Below are 23896 nucleotides of genomic sequence, written 5' to 3' on the forward strand. Positions count from 1 at the left end.
CTTTTCTTTTATTTTTACAAAAAGATAAAAACACCCACCAGATCTAAGAAGCTGTCAAATAAACATGATTTCTGTATCAAAGAAATAATTAATTTGGAGAAGAATAGGGTAGGAAGTTTAAAAACACTAGGTAACTCACTCAAATGAAGAATTTAACAGCTTCTTAGAAGATGCTATTTTTAAAGCAAATTTCTAGTCAAATTACAGTCATGGTATCAAATATCACCAACTTCTACTCACTGGCTTTATTACACGAATCTAATACATAGAAACTAAATACTTTTAAAAACACCTGTACAAAACTTACTGTAAATCTAAAGTAAAAGAGACTGAAGAATACCAATATATGATTAATGTATCAAATAATTTAGTGAAAACTGAAACCTTGTCTAAAAATTCTCCCAAAAGTAAGAGGACAGGGCAGTAATTATTAAACGCAAAAGATGAATAGTTTAAAGCACCCAAAGTAAAACAAATGGAGAAAATTAATTAATGATCATCACTTAATATGCTTGCCTTTTCTTAGTCAAAAAAACCAAAATTCAACCCTCTTCAAACCATTCTACTTAAATTAATGCAAACAGATTTGTATAGTTATTTAATTTTAAATAAGGCCATATCCCAAGCTTTGTCTTTCATTAATAAGCAAAAGGACTGGACCTGTAAAATACATATAATTTTAAAGACTGAATAATGATTCAAACTTTCTTTTCAGAGAGAAAGGATACTTACTCAAAGCTTCTCTTAATGCCATAATCATTTCTTCTGGGTATACATTTCTATCTTCCCAGATTTTAAAGATTCGTTCTACAGATTTAGAGACAGATGGATCCCTGAGAAGAAAGAAAAAGTGAGACATAAAAGTGCTAAACTTGCGTCTCAAACTAGAAATATGAAAATAAAGTTGTCAACAAAATTATTTTCCAGGGACTTACCTCATGGTCCAGTGGTTAAGAATCCACCTACCAATGCAGGGGAAAGGGAAACTGAAAGTCGCTCAGTTGTATCGACTCTTTCTGACCCCGTGGACTATACAGTTCATTGAATTCTCCAGGCCAGAATACTAGAGTGGGTAGCCTTTCCCTTCTCCAGGGGATCTTCCCAACCCAGGGATCGAACCCAGGTATCCCACACTGCAGGCAGATTCTTTACCAGCTGAGCCACCAGGGAAGCCCAATGCAGGGAATCAGGATTCCATCCCTGGTCTGGGAACTAAGATCCCACATGCTGTGGGGCATCTAAGCCCACATGCCCTAGAGCCCTGCTCCGCAACAAGAGAAGTCACTGCAAGGAGCAGGCCACATACCACTTCTAGAGCAGCTCTCACCCACTGCAACTAGAGAAACACAGTGCACAGCAGTGAAGACCTGTGCGCCACAACCAACACCCAGCACAGCCAAAAATAAATAAATAAAAATTAATTAAAAAATTATTTTCCAAATGTCTTTTCATATTTATTTTAAAACATTTTTTTCTGATGTCTAGGGCTAAAATCTTAAAAAGTCTTGTTCGACACTTTTTATTGGTAAATGAGGTTATGGATGACATATTGAACTTTACTACTGGTTTATATGTTTCATGAGTACCTTATATTTCTATATACATTCATGAGCATACTCATAATCAAAGTTTAATTTTCCATCCATCACCATACAGCTGACTCCCTTTATCCACTTCACACTTTACCATCCTCCCACGCTGGTAACCACTACTTGGTCCTCTGTGTCTATGTGTGTGTGTGTTTGGTTATTTATTTTTATTTTTAAAACACATTCTATATATGAGTGAAAACATAAGGGACCTCTTTCTTTACCTGACTTATTTCACTTAGCATAATATCCTCAAGGTCCATTTGTGTTATCACAAATGGCAAGATTTCATTTTTTTTTTTTTTTTTTTTTTTTTTTGGACAGGAAACAGCATTTATCGGTAAGCGTGATTAAGGAGCAGACAGCGAGGATGCTCGTGTGCAGGGCCCGCCATCTGTCCAGGGGACCACGATTAGAGATGGATTGGCCCCTCAGCCGTCTGGCGTTTATTGGTGAGCTTGATCAAAGAGGGGACAGCGCTGATGCGTGTGTGCAGTGCCCGCCGTCTGTCCAGGGGACCACGATTAGAGATGGATTGGCCCCTCAGCCGTCTGGCGTTTATTGGTGAGCTTGATCAAAGAGGGGACAGCGCTGATGCGTGTGTGCAGTGTCCGCCGTCTGTCCAGGGGACCACGATTAGGGATGGATTGGCCCCTCAGCCGTCTGGGATGAGTCGCTTTTCTGCCGCCATGTTCTCAAAGTCATACGCGTTGAACTTGGTAAATCCCCACTTCTTGGAGATGTGGATCTTCTGGCGGCCAGAGAACTTGAACTTGGCCCGACGGAGGGCTTCAATCACATGCTCCTTGTTCTGCAGCTTGGTGCGGATGGACATTAAAGACCTGGCCAATGTGGACCCTGGCCACTGTGCCCTGGGGCTTTCCAAAGGCACCTCGCATACCTGTCTGGAGTCTATCAGCCCCAGCGCAAGACAACATCTTGTGGATGTGGATGACGTGAAAGGGGTGGAGCCGCACTTGGATGTGAAAACCATCTCTGCCACAGCTTTTCACCATGTGCTTGTTGGCACAAATATGGGCAGCCTCCAGGGCTTCAGAGAAGAGCTGATCATACTCATCTGACACCATGTGGCCACAGAGTAGGAACTCATCCACTTTGGCCTTCTTATGCCTCAAGCTGAAGATGTGGATCTTAGCATCTGGGACACCTCGGCAGAAGCAGGACTTTAGGTAAGGCTTGTTCTTACAATACTGGTAACACCGGGTGGGGCGGCAGCCCATGGCGACACCAGGATCTTCAGTGGCGAGCCGAAGGGAAAGAGATCATCTTTTTTTTAAATGGTTGAGTGGTACTCCATTTTTGTGTGTGTGTGTATACACACATATATATATATCACATTTTTCTTTATCCATTCAACCATCAATGGACATTTACAATGTTTTCATTTCTTAGCTATTGTAAATAATGCTGTGATGGACACAGGGGTGCATAAATCTTTTCCAATCAGTACTTTTGTATTCTTGGTATAAATACTCAGACCATACAGTAGTTTTATTCTTAATTTTTTGAGGAATCTCCATACTGTTTTCCACAGTGGCTGCATGGATTTACACTCCCACCAGCAGTGTCTGAGGATCCCATTTTTTTCAAATCCTCTCAAACACTTGTTATTTCATGCCTTTTTGAAAACAGTCATTCTGATGGGTATGAGGTGATATCTCACTGTGGTTTTTTTCATTTCCCTAACAATTAGTAATGTTCAACATCATCTGCCTACTGGCCATTTGTATATCTTCTCTGGAAAAAATCTCCATTCAGCTCCTCTGCTCCTTTTTTAAAGGGAGTTATTGGTTTTTCTGTTGTTGAGTTGTATGGGTTGTTTATATTTGGGGTATTAACCCCTTGTCAGATATTTGATTTGCAGATCTCTTCTCTCATTCAGTAGGCTATGTTTCTGTTTTATTGATGGTTTTCCTTGTTGTACAGAAACTGTTTTTCTATGAATACCATGCTGTTTTTTGTTATTGTGGCTTTGTAGTATCATTTGATATCAGGGTATGTGATGCCTGCCTATAGTTTTGTGTTCTTTTTTCTCAGTATTGCTTTGGCTATTCAGGTTCTTTTGTGGTTTCATATAAATTTTAGAATTTCTTTTCTATTTTGGTGGAAAACATCCTTTGATGTTTGATAGGGATTTTGATGGGGATTGCACTGAACCTATAGATTGCTTTAGGTAGTATGAACACCTGACAATGTTAATTCTTTCAATCCATGAGCTTGAAATATCTTTCCATTTATTTGTGTCTTCAGTTATTTTCAACAATGTCTTACAGTTTTCAGTGCACAAGTCTTTTACCTCCTTGATTAAATTTATCCTAGGTATTTCATTCTTTTTTGTTGTGATTCTAAATGGGATTGCTTTTTGTCTTAATTTGCCTTTCTGCTATCTCATTGTTAACACAGAAATGAAATTGACTTTTGTATACTGAAAGTTAATTGTATTTGCTTATTGTTTCGAATAAGCTTTTGGTGGAGTTTTAAAAATTTTCTCTATACAAAATTATGGCTTCCATGGTGGCTCAGCGTAAAGAATCTGCCTGCAATGCAGGAGACACAGATTCAATCCCTGGGAAATTCCAGGGACAGAGGAACCTAGTGGGCTACAGTCCACGAGATCACTAAAGAATTGGACATGATTAAGTGAGTAAACAACTATATAAAATCATGTCATCCACAAATAGTGACAGTTATACTTCTGTTCCAATACCTTTTATTTCTTTTTCCTGCCTAATTGGTCTGGTTAGAATTTCCAATACTATGTTGAATAAGAATGGCAAGAGTATATACATCATTGCTTTGTTCCTATTCTTAGGACAGCTTTCAGTTCATCACCACTGAGTATTATTTTAGTTGTGGATTTGTCATATACTGCCTATAATGTTATGCTGAAAGATGTTCTTTCTGTACCCACTTTATTGAGAGTTTTTATAACTGGGTGTTGAATTTTGTCAAATGCTTTTTCTGCCTCTATTAAGATGATCATGTTTTTTAATTCTTTTTGTTAATGTGATTATTATGTTGATTTACAGATGAACCACCCTTGCATCCTTGGAAGGTATCTCACACTGGACCATGGTGTATAATCCTTTTGATTTGGCTTCCTAATATATTTTTCTTTCTTTAAGAAAAATTGAAGTAGAATTGATTTATAATGTTGCTTTAATTTCTGGTGTAAAGCAGTGTAATTTGGTTATATACACACACATATATATTTGTTTTCCTATTCTTTTCCATTATAGGTTATTACAAGGTATCAAATATAGTTCCCTGTGCTATACAGTAGGACCTTGTTGTTTATCCATTTTATATATAGCAGAGTCTGTCTATTAATCTGAACCTTATTTATCCATTTCTGCCTTTGGTAACCATAAATTTGTTTTCTATACCTGTGAATCTGTTTTTATTTTGTAAATAAATTCATTGTATCATTTATAACTTGTATCTTCTTTATCCATTCATCTGCTGATGGATACTTAGGTGGTTTCCATGTCTTGGCTGTGGTAAACAGTGCTGCTATGAACACTGGGGAATATTTATCTTTTAATTTTTAAGGAACTTTTTGTTCTCCATAGTAGCTGCACCAATTTACAGTTCCACTAACACTATAGGAGGGTTCCTTTTTCGCCACACCTTCTCCAGCATTTATTATTTGTAGACTTTTTGATGATGACCAGCTCTGTGTGAGGTGATTCTTCACTATTGTTTTGACTTGCATTTCTCTAATACAGTGATGTCGAGTATCTTTTCAGGTGCCTGTTAGCCATCTGGATGTTGTCCTTGGAGAAAACACAATTTTAAGCGTTCTGTCCATTTTTTGACAGTTTTTTTTAAATTGAGCTGAATGAGCTATATTTTGGAAAATAAACCCTTGTCAGTCACATTACTTGCAAATACTTTCTCCCAGTCCATAAATTGTCTTTTCTTTTCGTTAATGGTTTCCTTTGCTGTGCAAAAGCTTCTGAGTTTAATTACACCAGTTTTGCTTTTATTTTCTTTTGCCTTGGGATATTGACTAAAGAAAACATTTATGTCAGAGAATGTTTTGTCTATGTTTTCTTAAAGTTTTATGGTGTCAAGTCTTCCTCTTTAAGCCATTTTAATGTCTTTTTTTGGAGGGGGCGCTGCGCAGGGTTAATAGTTGTGGTACACCAGCTTAGTTGTCCTGTGGTATGTGCGATGTTTTTGGACCAGAGATCAAACCTGTGTCACCTGCATCAGCAGATGGATTCTTAACCACTGGACCACCAGGAAAGCCCATTAATCATTTTTTAAATGTATAACTCAGTGACAAATAGATGCGGAAACAGTGGCTGACTTTCTTTTGGGGGGCTCCAAAATCACTGCAGATGGTGACTGCAGCCATGAAATTAAAAGACGCTTACTCCCTGGAAGGAAAGATATGACCAACCTAGACAGCATACTCAAAAGCAGAGACATTACTTTGCCAACAAAGGTCCGTCTAGTCAAGGCTATGGTTTTTCCTGTGGTCACGTATGGATGTGAGAGCTGGACTGTGAAGAAAGCTGAGTGCTGAAGAATTGATGTTTTTGAACTGTGGTGTTGGAGAAGACTCTTGAGAGTCCCTTGGACTGCAAGGAGATCCAACCAGTCCATTCTGAAGGAGATCAGCCCTGGGATTTCTTTGGAAGGAATGATGCTAAAGCCGAAACTCCAGTACTCTGGCCACCTCATGCGAAGAGTTGACTCATTGGAAAAGACTCTGATGCTGGGAGGGATTGGGGGCAGGAGGAGGAGGGGACGACAGAGGATGAGATGGCTGGATGGCATCACTGACTCGATGGACGTGAGTCTGAGTGAACTCCGGGAGTTGGTGATGGACAGGGAGGCCTGGCGTGCTGCGATTCATGGGGTCGCAAAGAGTCGGACACGACTGAGCGACTGAACTGAACTGAACTGAGCTCTTCAGCATCTACAAGCTGTTCACTACATAGTAAATGAATGACAACTAGACTTTGTCATTTTCAAACCCAACTATTCATTATGAAGTCCCAATAGCTATTCACCAAAATCCTCAAGTAAAATACGCTGGAGAAATAGCAATTGATAGAAAATCATATAAATAAGACTAGAGTAAAATATAGTAAACAAAGCATGAGATGATGAAACTAGACATTTTAGTTCTGGTTTTAGTAAGAAGTCTTTGGGGAACTAGGTTTCTTCATTTGTAAAATTATTTTTACTAGATAATTTGTTAGGTTTAAATTTTGGCTAGATTTGTTTTTCATTTATACGAACACAGAACTCTCAAACTCCCACAATATAACCATCTCTTGAATTTACAAATTCAACTAAAAAAAAAAAAAAAAAAAAAATCCAGAATAGCTGTTTTACTTACCTTGTAATTCTAGACCTCTATTTCAGCCATTACTGATCACAACCTCAATTTCTACAGAACATACAACTACTACCACATACACATCATAAAATAATTAAATATAAACTTTGCTGTTTGACTTGTAAGTAACAAAAAAATTTATTGATTTGCACAATTGCTAGGATGCTGAATAGATGCTTTGTATACTAGCAACCCTTGCCTCGGACCACTTTCAAAACAAAAAAGTAAAGCACAAAGCTGATGAAGAATGTAAGAAGAGGTGCCCAGCTATCAGAGTTAAACAGAATAAGGAAATTTCCTGTCAGTCCAGTGGTTAAGACTCCAAGGGCCCGGGGTTCAAGCCCTGGTTGGGGAACCGGGCACAAGCCATGTGGCCAAAATCCAACAACAACAAACATGAACAACACAAAACCAACCAACCAACCAGAACCAAACAGCATAATCTTGTGCCTCACTCAGGGGAATATCTTTTCTTTATCAATATCTTATTTCTGGTACACCATTACAGTAATGTGCTGTATCTTGAAGCTTCTTAAATATTTGCCAACTGACCAAACGGAAGACCAAATAATGGGGTCAACTCAAGGAGCAAGTAGTCAATACTTAATCAGAATCCACCTTCCAATCTAGGGAATTCGGGTGCTATGCCTGGTCAGGGAACTAAGATCCCACATGCTGCCGGGCAACTAAGCCCACACACGGCAACAAGAGAAGCCCACGAGCCACAATACTGAGCCCTTGCTCTGCAATGAGAAGCCTACACACTCTGTGACAAACACCCAGTGCAGCCAAAGAAAAATAAATAAAAACGCACTGCTCTGTATAGCCTAAAATAACCCCCATTTATAAAAATGTATCTTTTTTATTTGCCTATAACATGTTTTCCCTCGTGTGTCACTTGTCTTTAATTTTAGGGTGTCTTCTATAATGCAGTTTAATTTTGATGTAATTAAATTTATACTTTTCTTTATTATCTGTTCTTTAGGTCTTAAGAGCTTTCTAAACTAACCCTTACAGTCAGGAAAATATTCATTTTCTTCTAACATTTTAAAGTTTTATTTTATATATCAGAGTAATTCATTTGGAATATGCTTTTGTGTGCGGTATTGAGAAACATTTAATTTTATTTCTTCCACACAGAAAGCCCATGTCCCAGAATCACTTATTGAAGACTGCATCTTTCCCCCAATGAACTGCAATGTGACTTCTACCATTTACATTGGTCCCATATAGGTATGGGTGCATCTGTGGGCTCTCTGTTTTGTTCCTTAAATCTATTTGTCTATCCTTGCATTAATATCATCCTCTTTTAATTACTGTACCAAATAATAATTATTTTTTCCCTATATCAGATTTTTATTGAGAATAATTTCACTTTTTTATTCATTTTGTCAAATATACAGGTCATGAAATCATTATAGGCAGAGCTATTTCAGCCATCCCATCATCCCTTCACACACAATATCACTAAAAACATGTATTAGAAACTAAACCAAATAATAACTCTTGATATTTCATAGGTTAAGACCTACTTGGTTGTTTTGTTAAATTTATTTATTTTTGGTTGCACTGGGTCTTCACTGCTGCTTGTGGGCTTTGTCCAGTTGCAGTGAGCAGGGGCTACTCTTTGTTGAGGTGCTCAGGCTTCTCAGTATGCTCACTTCTCTAGCTGTGTAGTACAGGCTCCAGGCACACAGGCCTCAGCAATTGTGATTCAAGGGCTTAGAGCACTGGCTCAGGAGTTACGGCACAAAGCATTTAGATGCTCTGAGGGATGTGCAATCTTCCTGGACCAGGGCTTGGACCTGTGTTCCCTGCACCGGCAGGTGGATTCTTATCCACTGTACCACCAGGGAAGTCCCCTACTTGCTTTTTATCAACAGTTTTGGCTACTCCTAAGACACTGACTCCTCTATATGAATTTTACAATCAGTATAACAAATTTCTTAAAATATCCTATTAGGAACTTGATTAAAGTGTACTGTATTTATATGCTGAATGTTTATCTTTTTGAAAGTTTACAGTTTTCTCCATAAAGGTCTAAACACACTTTTATTCTAGGTATCTAGAGCTTTTTTGTTAATGTTAATAATATCATTTTATTATAACTGGTTATTTCTGACATACTGAAATGCTGCTGCTGCTGTTAAGTTACTTCAGTCGTGTCTGACTCTGTGCAACCCCATGGACGGCAGCCCACCAGGCTCCCCTGTCCCTGGGATTCTCCAGGCAAGAGTACCGGAGTGGGCTGCCATTGCCTTCTCCAACTGAAATGCTACTGATTCCTGTATGTTGATTTGTATTCAGCAACCTCACTGAACCCTCATAAGTCTGTAAATTCTCTTGGATTGCTTATGAAGATGATCACAAAGTCTCTATATCTTTTTACCCTATATGATTCTCTGGAAAACATTTTATAGTTCTTCAACAACTACAAGTCAAAATTTTCAAATTAAACAAAAATATAGTAAATACCATTCATATAAACACTGATTTAAAGTTATAACTGATATTTTGTTGAAACCAAATTGCAATGCAAATATGATACTATATACATTGTTTGAAACTTTTTTAAGACCACTAATACCATTATCATTCCGTTATTTCACCATTTTTATCCATTTGAACTACTACAAATTTATTTCTTTAGTGTATGCTAAAATTATTAGTGCCTTCAACTGATACAATTATTTAAAGTTACCTTTAACCTTTCCTCATTAGCCTCTGATAAAGTAATACTGTCTTATACCAAAATACAAACACACAATAGAGCCACTGAAAATGACTCACAGAACTGCTAATAAGGTAATCATACAGATGATATTCAATATGCTTAGACAATCCAATGACGCTTTAAACTATATCCATGGACCCACCAATGAATAACTAGGCCTATACCTAAGAAACACAGCTTTATAGCACTCCATGGTATTTCCATCCATGCATCAAGCTAACCAACCACCTATGAAGTGACAAGCATTGTGCTGGGAGCAGAAGCTCTAAGTCTGGGAGATAGAAACTGGTGACAAAAAGCAAGTATATCAATTATAAAGTGGTGTGTTAGGGGCTATGACAAAAGAAGCGGTAGGTATAATGATAGCAAAGAAGACCTGCTTAATCCAGACTGGGGAAGAAAAGTCAAGAAGGGTGGGGTAGGGGATGGGAGCAAGGCTCAACAGGGAAGGGACATACATGTACCTGTGGCTGATTCATGTTGATATATGGCAGGGCCAACACAGTATTATGGAACAATTATCCTCCAATCAAAAATAAATACATTTAAATTTAAAAAAAGATTAAGTAAAATTTGAAAAACAAGTTAGGAAAGGAAAACTTCTTGAGGATACTAGATCTATAAGAAAGGTGAAGGGATAGAATAAATAAAATCTTACAGAACTGATACCTAACTGGGAATACTGTACTGCTCTATGACTAACTACATAATTTGTTCTACCAGGCTGCCAATTCAATTTTCAAAGGGAACCAACTTCTTAAAGTCATTTACTTAAAATTGTAATTTGAAAACTGTTTAGTCCAAATAAATCTTACAGAAAAGCTGCATATAATATATAATTACATATGATATATATTAACAGATACTTAAAAAGTGAATACCCATGTAATCACAACCCAGGTCAAGAAATAATACACTACTGGCTACCTAGAGGACCTGAGTGGGTCCCTTCAAGATCACAATCCCTTCCATTTACCTGGGATGGAAGGGATTGTGTAAATTTACCATTTACCTAGACTTTTATACCTATTTCCTTAATTTTGTTTTAAAAATAGGTTAAGTATAAACAAGGCTGTATACTGTCACCCTGCTTATTTAACTTATACAGAGTACATCATGCGAAATGCTGGACTGGATGAAGCACAAGCTGGAATCAAGACTGCCGGGAGAAGTATCAATAACCTCAGATATGCAAATGACACCACCCTTATGGCAGAAAGCAAAGAAGGACTAAAGAAACTCTTGATGAAAGTGAAAGAAGAGAGTGTAAAGTTGGCTTAAAACTCAACATTCAGAAAACTAAGATCATGCATCTGGTCCCATCACTTCATGGCAAATAGATGGGGAAACAAGGGAAAACAGTGACAGACTTTATTTTGGGGGGCTCCAAAATCACTGCAGATGGTGACTGCAGCCGTGAAATTAAAAGATGTTTGCTCCTGGGAAGAAAAGTTATGACCAACCTAGACAGCATATTAAAAAGCAGAGACATTACTTTGCCAACAAAAGTCCATCTACTCAAAGCTATGGTTTTCCCAGAAGTCATGTATGGATGTGAGAGTTGGACTATAAAGAAAGCAGAGCACTGAAGAATTGATGCTTTTGAACTATGGTGTTGGAGAAGACTCTTGAGAGTCCCTTGGACTGTAAGGAGATCCAACCTAAAGGTTCCTTTAGTCCATCCTAGAGGAAATCAGTCCTGAATATTCACTGGAAGGACTGATGCTGAAGTTGAAACTCCAATACTCTGGCCACCTGATACAAAGAACTGACTCATTGGAAAAGACCATGATGCTGGGAAAGATCAAAGGCAGGAGGAGAAGGGGATGACAGAGAAATGAGATGGTTGGATGGCATCACCGACTCAACAGACAAGAGTTTGAGTAAGCTCCAGGAGTTGGTGACAGACAGGGAAGCCTGACGTGCTGAGGTCCATGCGGTCACAAAGAGTCAGACATGACTGAGCGACTGAACTGACTGGCTGAAGTATAAACAAGTTTATTTTTCTGCCAAACTTGAACTTTATATAAATGGATTCATACTATGTATACAGAAATATTCCTTTGTACTTCCAACCAGTATTTTGTGAGATTTATCTATATCATTGCATATAACTGAAATCCATTAATTTTCTTTGCTGTTTGATATTCCAGTATGCCACAATTCATTCACCTTACTGTAAAAAGTGTTTCCAATTTTTTTTTAAATTAAGGTTTTCACTTTATTCTTCTTCTGCTGGACTGTGTGGTTTGCAGTCTTAGTTCTCCAACCAGGGACTGAACCTGGCCCCCTTGCAGTGGAAGCATGGAGTCCTAACCATTGAACTGCCACGGAATTCCCCCAAATTTTTATTACCATAGACAAAGTTGGTATTAAAAATTCCCTTCCAATGATCTTGCTGCAAATATGGAAGTTTCTCAGGGTTTTTAAAAGCTTAGGGTTGGAACTACAAGATCACAGGGTATATATAACAAACTTAAAAAAAAAAAGATGAGGTTGTTTTATACCAATCAACCCTCAAAACTAACAGTATAAGAGAGCTTCCACTGTGCCACAATTTTGCTAATGTTTGTACTGGTGGACTTAAAGATTTGTACGTGTGCAAGTTATTGCTTTATTGCCTCTAAGCTCCAACACGTCCTTCTTTGTACTGGGGCCAGACACTGAAAACTCTATTTCCCATTGGTTCAGAGTTGGATTCTGCCAACAGAGAGCCCTGGAGTGACACTGAGAAGCTGGAAGAAGCAGTAGGGATTCCTCTTTCAGGGTTATATTTTCAAGTGGATCAGCACAGAGGTACCCTGGCAGCATTTCAGCACAGCTCTTGTAGTTCAGTGGTGAGTGCTCTCTGACCTGTTTCTAAACCACTAGTGACAGGCAGCATGTTCTTACAGCCATCTACTCTTTCCTGAGGTCTGAATCTCAGCTTGGAGTGGGTTAGGGTGGGGGTAGTTATTTACTTTTCCCTCAGGTTCAGAAGTAGTAGCTGCTTTCAGCACATACTATTCCATATCACCTTAAGAGTTATTTTATTCTTTCTAGTAGTTAGCTACCTTTTACCTACTTAACGGTCCTTTTTTCCCTCCAAAGTTAAGCTTCTTAAAATTTATTTTGCTACACCTGTGGCATGTGGAATCTTAGTTTCCTAACCACAGATTGAACCTGTACCCCGTGCATTGGAAGCGTGGAGTCTTAACCACTGGACTGGCAGAAAAGCCCCTCAACGATCCATTATATTAAATTTTCCCTGTTTAAATTACTGGTATGTGATTTCTCTCTCCTGATCAGGACTTAATGTATATGATATGTAATGATATATTTCAGCAATTCTAGGGCTACATGACATGTGCTATCAAAACAAACTGAATGCAAAAGGAGGTAAGAAAATACAGCTGTCTGCTATTAAGCCAGATATTAAAGAGATCTGCAAGAACAAAAAACACTATTAAAACTGTAAGTTTTGATTATTAACACTTATTGTTTTAAAAAGTCATTAATAAGTATTTAAACGATTTCTGGCTTGATTTCTCATATAAGCCAGTTATAACTAAAATCTTTAATATATTATCTTTCTCTTATTATTTGTAATTTTTTATATATTCTGTATATAAATCTTTTGTTGACTGCAGAATATTTTTTCTCACTCTGTGGCTTGTCTTTTCCTTCTTTATAGTGTCTTTTAATTAAATGGTAGGTTTTCATTTTAATGTAGCTGAATTTATCAATCTCCTATGTTGTCTCCAAAAGATCTGTAGCTCTTTCGTATTTGTATTTAATATATGCAATTGATTTTTGTGTATGATGTGCACAGGATCTAATCTTTCCTATATAGCAAATCTGCCCCAGCAATATTATGAAAAAGTTCTTTTTCACACAGCAACCAAGTATACATATACACTGGTCCGTTTTTGACTTTGTATTATGTTCTACAGCTTTCTTTGGTTATCTCTGGGCAAATATAATTCTGCTTTCTTTATCACAGCTTTATAACCAGTCTTGAAACCTGGTAGAGCCTGTCTTCCCACCTTGTTACTCTTCAAGAGTTTCTCGGCTTTTTCTTCGTGGGGGAAGAAGAGGGAGCTCTCTGCACTTCCATACAAAATTCAAAATCAGTTTGTACTTTAGCTGCCCCCACTGCAAGCTGAGATAACTCCACTGCAGCAGTCATCACATTACTGGTCCCCCTACTCATGCTGTGTCCAGGCTACACCGTGTGTTATTCGTTGTCTAAATCTCAGATCATTAACAGTGCGAAGCACTTAGTAAATACACAACATATGTTCCAGGAATTAATAAATTGTACAAAAGCAAATAAATAAATTTGTAAAATGGGGGGAAACTATTAAGATCTTAATTAAGATTGCACTGGACTTATAAATCAGTTTGGAAAGAAATGATATCATTAAATATTGAGTCTTCCCTATCCACGAATTATTTGTTTCAGTTTTCCATACTGTTTCTCAATTATGTTTTATAATTTTTTCAACATGATCTTATACATCTTTTGTTAAGATTTCTAAATATAGCTGATTCTCGTTAATTGCAGATTTTGTATTTGCAAATTCACCCACGTGCTAAAATTTATTTGTAACCCTAAAATTTACTTCTCAGATATATTTTGTTTGGCTAGCAATAAATTTTTTAGAATATGACTTAGTTTCACACATTTAAAATTTGGGAAACTTCATATACGAATCTAGATTTTGACCTAGCTTAAAAATGACAAAGTTTTTTGGAAGGTCTGACAACATATGTTAACACTGAAGTTATGTTTCTTTACGGCCATAGGCTAGAGCTGAATAGCTGCTGTCCCTTTTAGATGGATTTTTCCTTACAATCAACCCACTTCACTCACCTAGGTTACCTGCCTGGAATTTCTAAACATTTGCCCCTCCTAAATTAAAGCGATTAAAATGATAGCCTTAAATTAAGAGAAATGAATTTGCAAAGTGTAACTGTGAACAGAAATTTAAAAGGGGGTAGTGGTGGTTAGGATGCAGCTATTTATGGAATACTAAAGCTCATATCCTAATATCCTCTCATTTATCATATACTTTACCTCAGATGGTAAAGAATCTGCCTGCAATGCAGGAGACTTGGGGTTTGACCCCTGGATCTGGTAGATCCCCTGGAGAAGGGAATGGCTACCAACTCCAATATTCGTGTCTGAAGAATTCCATGGACAGAGGAGCCTGGCAGGCCACAGTCCATAGGGGTGCAAAGAGTCGGACACGACTGTGCAACTAACACTATATTACAATCAATTTCTTTATAAGTGAGGATATATTGTTTCACTCATAACAGTCTTCTACTCTTGATTCTATTACTGTTTTAAAATATATACAAATAAATGACAGGGGAGCTCTGACTTCAATGTTCTTATAAATAATCATCTTGGATATTTTATCCTTCTACATTAAATATTATTGAGATTCTGACTGTGATTACAATGAATTTATAGTCTACATTTTGGGAAAGAATAACAATACCAGATCTTTCCCTTCAAAATTATATATCTATCACTTCATTTACACATATTTTCTTTAATATCCTTTAGTAAAGTTCAAAAATTCTTCTCTGTAAAAGCTTTACATACTTTTTATGTTATTTTTGGGTAAGGTTTCCTTTACTTGGGGGACAGGAGGCATTATTTTGGAGAAGGAAATGGCAACCCACTCCAGTGTTCTTGCCTGGAGAATCCCAGGGGCAGGAGAGCCTGGCGGGCTGACGTCTATGGGGTCACACAGAGTCGGACACGACTGAAGTGACTTAGCAGCAGCAGCAGCAGGAGGCATTATTTTGTGTTGCAAAAAGAATCTTTTTTCCCTAATTACATTTAAAAGAAAATAATCACAATTTAACCATTTGTTTCCAACTTCAATAAATTCTGCAATGTACATCCTTTGAAGACAATCTTTGTATTTCTGATTTTTTTCTTCAAGATAGATTTCTATGAGTCACATTCCTGGGTCAAAGAGGATGGAGAGTTTATAGGCTCTCAATTACTCGAGAATTTCTGGAGGACAGATCATTTAAAGCCTTTGAACAAATTCTGCCAAATGGCTTTCAAGAAAAGTTCTAATTTATACTCTCACCAGCAGTACAGAGACGCCTGGCTTCCATTAGTAAAAAGAACTCCACTCTTTTGATTAGTGTGAAAAGTTGCATTTAAACTTCTATTTCTTTGTATAGTTGAGTTGAAAATTCTTTTCTTTAATTTATATGTCTTCTGCCTGTCCCCATTCTTTGCTCGTTTCTCTATCAGGATGTTAAGTGTCTTGTCCTTGGAATGTTTAGTTTTTACAATACAAAAGTAGTTCAAACAAACAAACGAACAACTGGTTGCTAGTCCATGACTACTCAACACTGGCAGAGGCCCACAAAGATGCACTGGGCCCACCACCAAACTTACAGGGAAAAGGTGGCCTTTATGCTTCATGGCAGAAGCAAGCCTTCCATAAATCCCCTAATCACACTGTTAATTGGTTACTATTAACATACACAGGAAATCTACTGCTTTTCTATGTTGAACTTGAATCTGGCTATTTAACTGAACTCTCTTGAATAATCTCTGGATTCTATGTAGGCCAAGGGGTTGCAAACTACAAACCTCAGGCCAAATCTGGTCTGCTGCCTGTTTTATAAATAAAGTTTTATTGGAACACAGCCATAACCATTTGCTTATGTATTGTCTATGGCAGGTTTCATGATAGAATAGTAGAGTTGAATAGTGGCAATAGAGATCCTATGGCCTGCAAAGACTAAAATACTATCTGGTCTTTTATAGGAAAAGGTTGCCCACCCCTGATATAGGTAATCATATTATCTGCCAATAATGATAATTCTATCTCTTCTAAATGCATTCTTCTTCTTACTTATTTAGAAATAAAGGGAATCTCAACCTAATGGTGAATAGTAATGATGATAAAGGGCACCGCTGTCCTGAAATGCTTTTACTATTTCACCATTAAGTGATTTTATTACAGGTTTCTGAAGATAACCTCCATTGAGTTGAAAACATTTTTGGAGCTTAAAATTTTATTTTAAAGGACTGTACACAAAGCAGTTGTTCATAAAAATATCTTTACATGGTAAAACAAAAGCTGGCAACCCTATATTAATCCATGAACTAGGTCATGAAACCTAAGTCTAAGAAACACTAGGTTAAGTTTTCCAGACTATAATGATATTTACAGCAGAAACCATAAGTGGAGATCATTTAGTACACTGCTTTGTTTACTCAAAATTATACTGAATTTAAATATGTAAAGAGGCAGCACAGAACATAAGCTCTAAGGTCTAGATAGGCTTGGGTAGGAATTCTGCCAAATACCACTACCCCCGACCCGGCCCCCCTACAGCTGTGAGAGCTTAGGCAAGCTACGCAATCTAAGTCAGTTTTCTTCTCCTTAAAACAGGGACAATAGTAGTAGCCACTTTAAATGTTATTCTCAGGATTAAACAACCTGAAGTACACAGAGCACTTTGTATAAGTATCTGGTCAATTATGAATGTTCAATAAAGGTAGGTGCTATTACTGTTATTACTTTATGTTCTTCTGACATGTGTATAAATCTTTATTACTTAGTATCTAAAAGTAAGACCACATCTTAATCTTTTGTGATACCAAAATAGACCATCTCAAGTTTACAATCCAATGGAAAGGACAAGGATCATTCCATTGTGACTGGGTTAATACTAAGAAATGGGTCAATAAAATAGAATATTCATATATTCACACAATCACAACAAGTATATAATTTGAGGAAATATTTGGCTACTTTTATTTTTCCACATAACTGTTTGTCCTTCAATTGTGTATATATGTGTGTGCTTCTTGCACCAAGCAAACAACTTACAAATATGCATGAAACACAAGAAAAACACTATTAATACAGGGCAAATAGGATCAAATACGAGTGTTCCAGCACTTTGGAAAATGCTGGATACAATTTTGCTAAGAATGGAGTAAATTAATATGGAGTTAGGAGTAAATATTTTCATTTTTCCTAATTACACAGATTTCATGAAGAGGGCAAGATTTCAGAAAGACTGTAAGAAAAATGGAAAAATATAAAAATCACAAAACAGAAGAAACAGAAAGAAGTACAATCAGAGAGTATGAACAGGAGATACATTCTCCTGGTCAAATAAGGAGAAAACAGGCAGAGCATAGATAACAGACAAGTTTTCAAAAAGGGAAGAAAAACTCTTTAAAAGAAAAATATGTATATTACCAAAAAAATTATAACGAACAACAGAGACAAAATACCCTTGAATCTTCAAGCATGTGCAACTTTTATAATTCTTACTAATGGGTAGGATGGGAAATTGAAATTCTAAATTTTCTAAGCTTAGATCCCAAAGAAGAGTGAGAATTTACTTACTTCACTAAAGCAGCTGCTTCAGGAAGTACATCAGCAAATGATTCGCGGAATATGATCGCGTTTTTCCTTTTACAGTTCTGTATGACATCATTGGCAAGGTAAAAGAGATTCAAACGGTGGGGATAGGCAGCTGTAGATGAGAAAAGACAATAAAGAAAACCAAATTAGTCAAGTTATACTTAGTGTAACTTACTCCAAATACAAACAGACAAACGAACTAATGGATCAATTTACTGAACCTAATGCCTAAAAACCTTGACTGTTTCAGGTTAAGTTTCTGTTCAAAGTGTTCCTTTGAGCAGATTTCCACTTTACTTTGTATATGTTTGGCACTAAAAAATACATTAACTTTGGAGAAGCTAAAATAAGACAAACTGTTCTCCCAAACATCTGGGAAGATTAAAAACTTGAGCTGAAGTAGTTCAATTTGTTGCAAAGACACCAGGGTTAGTGGAAGGACTGTGGGCTTTAGGATCCAATCAGAATGTGACCTTAGACAAACTGCTTAACCTCCTTTCCATTATTATTGTAGACAGACTCTTTTCACCTTCCCATCTACTGGAAGAGAGGCTTGCTGCCACTTTCATCACCAGGTGAATGTCCTGGGAAATAAGTAATTTGAGCCCCAAAACATACCTCGGTCAATCTTTTTTAAAGCTCCAAGGCAAGGCCCAATCTATTTACTATCTGGAACCTTGAGCCAAGCAAACCCAAGTTTCATCATTATTCTGAACAATCTTAATATCCATATGGATGATTCATCACATTTTCTAGTTTCAACCTCAAATTCAGTGACCTCCAAGAACCACTTCTTTCTACACTTTCAAATCACCCTTTCTGACCACAACCACCCACTCTGTTGTATCTGTCCTTCAATTTCATCAAGGTCTCTTTATTTTCTCTAACTCATGTATAGTCTCTTCTAGTACTCAATTCTTTCTCTACCAATTCCAGAGTCTTTTTGATTATCTAAACCACTCATATTAAAACCTTCATATACTTTTCATTCTCCCTACAGTTTATAGCCTATCACATGTATTCAACAAAATCCTAAATCTGGATCAATCCAACTGAATGCCTTTACTGCACCTCTATTTCTGTCCCTGGGTTCTGCCAAAGAAAAATCACACCAAGAGTATTGAAACAATTCAGTCTCCTCCTCACTGGACCCTCCTTCCACGTGTCTTTAATTAGCATCTTCTCTAATTTGCTGTTAGACCTATTTCAAACTTTTACCACTCTTATGATGCACCCTTATGTATACCACATTCTTTCTCACTCTTAGGAGATAACCTTAATATGCTATTTCAGAGAAGCAGAAATCATTAGATGGAACTTATGTTCTCTCAAAAAATGTATCCATGGGGATTTCCCTGGTGGTCCAGTGGTTGGGAGTCTACATTTTCAATGTAGGGGGCACAGGTTTGATCCCTGGTCAGGGAACTAAAAGTCCATATGCCATAGGGCTCCGACAAAAAAAAAATGTACCCATATTTAAACCAATCCAAATCAACTTAGCTGAGACGGTTAAGATCTTTCAGATTTAGGGATCTGAAAGAGTATTATATAGTCACTGTCTCCACTTTGATTTCTAGTAACTCCATAATTATAGGAGCTACCTTTTTTTTGTACTTACTCACACGGCAGTTACTATGGTTACCAATAAACTCCAACTTACTAAACCCAAAGGCGAGTTTTTTTTCCCCCACCTCCAAAAAAAGATTAGCATGATTAAAAAATTTTGTTGAATAATGACAGAATTTCTAAACATGAAAGAGGATCAGTGGCTATACTTTATAACCAGTATTTGCAACTGGAAAGACAGATTTATTGCCCAGTCTTCATTTTATTACAAACAACCCACATTTACTATTTCCCTGTGAAGTCATGACTATTGCTTTGGGAATGAGTCCCTACTGCAATTAAGTATAAAAAATATCTTCCATAATCAGACTGTGACCTACATAATTGCGTAAGAGTTAAAAATCCTCGAAGAGGTGGGTTTTTTGTTTTTTAAAAAACATTCCTTTTACACACTACAAGGTAATAATTAGTATTTTGGCTTTTAAAAATCCTACATGATATTTAGAATGGCAGTCCCCAAAGGTCCTCCTTTCATTTAACTGAACACACAGACCCTCTTCCAGAGTGTACATTCTTGGGATGGACTCGAAAGACCTCAACCTTCACATGTTTACATGGGTTTGAGAACAAAGACAGCATCATCCAGAACGTAGTAGTCATTATACATGTCGCCTTCACACAGCTATGGCAGTCTGGTGAAAGCTTCAATAACAAAACCAGCTTTTCTGAAAACATCAGGCAGACTATTTTTTCCCAATTCTGTTCCTTGATTTCCAAAATTTCCAATGGTTTATCCCATTTGCCACCTACGTTCTCCACATAAAGAGCAAAGAAAGGATGACCCTGCCTCTGGTTGGCTCCAAGACACTTCTGATATCTTTTTAACAAAGTCAGAGAGTGATCACAATGGTCCAGCAAATTCAAGCAGCTGATGACATCATACTAAAACCCTATCTTCTGCCATTCATTTATACCAAGCACTCTGTATTTCTTCTTCTGTAGCTGCCATGTCATAGTTTCAGACAGCTCAGTGGCATAAATTTCTTCAAAATGAGGGCTCCTGATTTTTGTGACCTCTCCATCTCCAGCACCTAAATCAAGAAGTCTATGGGTTTTCCAGTCTCGGTTAATTTTAAGCAGTCTCTGAAACTGATCTGGTGAAAACACAAACATTGAGCCTCTTTCCAGGTGGTGTTGGAGAAGACTCTTGAGAGTTCCTTGGACTGCAAGGAGATCCAACCAGTCCATTCTGGAGATCAGCCCTGGGTTTCTTTGGAAGGAATGATGCTGAAGCTGAAACTCCAGTACTTTGGCCACCTCATGCGACGAGTTCACTCATTGGAAAAGACTCTGATGCAGGGAGGGATTGGGGGCAGGAGGAGAAGGGGCCGACAGAGGATGAGATGGCTGGATGGCATCACCGACTCGATGGACGTTGAGTCTCAGTGAACTCCGGGAGTTGGGGATGGACAGGGAGGCCTGGCATGCTGCGATTCATGGGGTTGCAGAGTCGGACATGACTGAGCAACTGATCTGATCTGATCTAGCAACCCACTGATAGATGTTCTAGACATAAACAGGCTAAAAACAAGTGAATGAGTGATATAACTGGATAAACAGCCAGCCCAATTTCTCACTGCTGTTGTTTAAGAAGATCTGTGTTCCTTGATCAAGGTAACTCTGAACAGACACAGCCTGGAGCTTAATTTCTCTGTTGCACACATACCACGGTGGTTCTCCTTCCTGCCGCCTGTGGCCACAGCCGGGCACCCCGGCCACTCATCATGTTCATTTACAGGGAGCGGGTGAGTGGGTTCCACAGGGTCTACACCCTCCGCACCAGCTACACGGACGCCACGCTTAGGCACAGTCAGCTCACGAGCAGCTTCGCCCGGGCCGGGGCCAGGGTAGGGGCCGCGGCCACTCGCTCCAATCACCACCGGGGCGAGGAGGACGTGCCGCTGCCTCCAGCTAATGCTGCAGCTGCCCAGGCTCAAGCCATCGCACCCAACTCACCCATCCAGCCCCTTCAGGGCCGAGGCAGAGGGTCAAGGGGAGTTTTTTCAAAATTGCTATTTCTACAGAGAAGTATCATTTCCACCAGGCTTTTGGTACACAGAATAATCTAATAAACCCTCTTTTGGTCTCTGTCTTAATCACTCTTACTTCTCCTCTGACATCTCTAGCTGCTCCTCCATATATATACACAGGCGGGCATGTACAGTTACAGGCAGCTCTGCCTGTGATCCTCCTCCTTTAAATGCTGGTGCTTCCCAAGGTGCAGTGTTTTAAGATTTCAGGTTCGAAACCAGTCTGTTCCATTCCTGGCTTTGTCACTTACTAGCTTTAGGGGCTTATACATTACCTAACTCTTCTGTATGTTACCTTTTTTCCTTTGAGAAATGACAACTTCATGGGTTGTTAAAACAATTAAATAATAAAACAATGTATGTAAACCATTTAGAATAGCGCTCAGTCAACAGAAAATGGAATACTATCAGCAGAACTACCCACATTTAACTACTACCATCTGTGTATCAATGACTCCAACACCCATAGATTTCGTGTCTGATTTCCCTTACCAGTCAACTCAGACATCTACTTCAATCATCTCAGAGGCACCCTGAACTTTCTCAATATGATTTCTCAATATTTTATTAATAATCTTCCTCCTTGTCCATCTCTTACTGTTCTTATATTTAGCTAGAATTTCAGCAGTCTTTTTTGGCTCTTCTTTCTCCCTACCTAATCCTTACCCCATTTTGATAAATCTGCAAGTCCAACCAATTTTGTCTCCAATATATGCCAAATTTATTTCTTTTCCTTTTCTTCCTACCACTGCTCTTTGCTGGGTTATCTCTTTTGACCTGGACAACTACTGCAATAACCTCTTAACTGTTTATCTTGCCTTGGACCTGATCTTCTCAAATTTATTCTATACATTGTTGGCCAAATTCATCTTCTAATATGTAAACATTATCCAATTATTTCTCATATGAAATCTGTCAATGATTTCCAACTGCTTATTAGAAAATGTCCAAACACCTTCAGTTCAGTTCAGTTGCTCAGTTGTGTCCAACTCTTTGTAACCCCATGGACTGCAGCACGCCAGGCTTCCCTGTCCATCAACAACCCTAGAGCTTACTCAAACTCATGTCCATCAAGGCGGTGATACCATCCAAACATCTCATCCTCTGTTGTCCCCTTCTCCTCCTGCCTTCAATCTTTCCCAGTATCAGGGTCTTTTCAAATGAGTCAGTTCTTCACATCAGGTGGCCAAAGTATTGGGGTTTCAGCTTCAGCATTAGTCCTTCCAGTGAATATTCAGGACGGATTTCCTTTAGGATGGACTAACGGAACCTTTAGGTTGGATCTCCCTGCAGTCCAAGGGACTCTCAAGAGTCTTCTCCAACACCACAGTTCAAAAGCATCAATTCTTTGGTGCTCAGCTTTCTTTATATTCCAACTTTCACATCATTACATGACTATTGGAAAAACCATAGCTCTGACTAGACGAACCTTTGTTGGCAAAGTAATGTCTCTGCTTTTTAATATGCTCTCTAGGTCAAACACCTTAGTTTTCACTCATTTTCTGGATTTTTACCTTCTCTTCCAGTCTCATCTCTTCCCCTTCAAAGTTCTACCTTTAATGAATTACTCACAGAACCCAGAAACACCTCACAAAGAACTTTCCTTTTCTATGATACCCTATCCTACATAATCGTCAGTGTTTTCTATTCACCCATAGAAAAGAGCCCCAAATTTTAAATTCAATTCATGTTAGATTCTGACCCCTCTCCACCTCATCTCTACTTTTCCCCAGAACGAATCATCCCAAAGTTTTGTTTTCTTTTTTTCTTTTTGACCATGCCCCATGGCTTGTGGGATCTTAAGTTTCCCCTGACCAGGGACTGAACTGAGGACCTTTGCAATGAAAATACAAAGTTCTAACCAGGGAATTCCCACCCTCAACTATTACTGGAGAGATTAAGAGACTCAAGGTATACAGCAATCTAATGTAACTAATCTGTGTTCCTGAAATGGATACAGGTTTGGACGTCAGCTGTAAATCACATTTCTGGATCAACTGAAGAAATCTGAATGTGGTCTGGGACTAGAGAAAATGAAAATTTACAGAAATGGAAATAAAGAAATCATCAACTGGGGGGAAAAAAACAGTAATTACAGAATGATCTCGTGTTAGAAAAAAAATCAATAAAAGAGA

The 23896-nt window shown here is 38.0% G+C and overlaps 1 protein-coding gene and 2 pseudogenes across 9 annotated transcripts in view; all 3 read right to left on the reverse strand.

Annotated features, from left to right (window-relative positions):
• The window catches only part of RPRD2 (regulation of nuclear pre-mRNA domain containing 2), a 95889-nt gene that overhangs the window by 29897 nt on the left and 42096 nt on the right, over positions 1-23896 (reverse strand). For all 9 annotated transcript variants that reach the window (XM_055584416.1, XM_055584413.1, XM_055584415.1 and 6 more), the window contains exons 2-3: positions 18088-18217; positions 733-833 (exon numbers count right to left, since the gene is read on the reverse strand). In XM_055584416.1, the coding sequence (XP_055440391.1) occupies positions 733-833; positions 18088-18217 (231 nt within the window). The remainder of the gene's footprint in view (positions 1-732; positions 834-18087; positions 18218-23896) is intronic.
• LOC129654782 (60S ribosomal protein L10-like) lies at positions 1916-6831 on the reverse strand (annotated as a pseudogene).
• Positions 20282-22432, reverse strand: LOC129655813 (protein-L-histidine N-pros-methyltransferase-like; annotated as a pseudogene).

This window comes from Bubalus kerabau, chromosome 6 (assembly GCF_029407905.1).
Source record: "Bubalus kerabau isolate K-KA32 ecotype Philippines breed swamp buffalo chromosome 6, PCC_UOA_SB_1v2, whole genome shotgun sequence".
In the NCBI taxonomy this organism is placed as follows: Eukaryota; Metazoa; Chordata; class Mammalia; order Artiodactyla; family Bovidae; genus Bubalus; species Bubalus kerabau.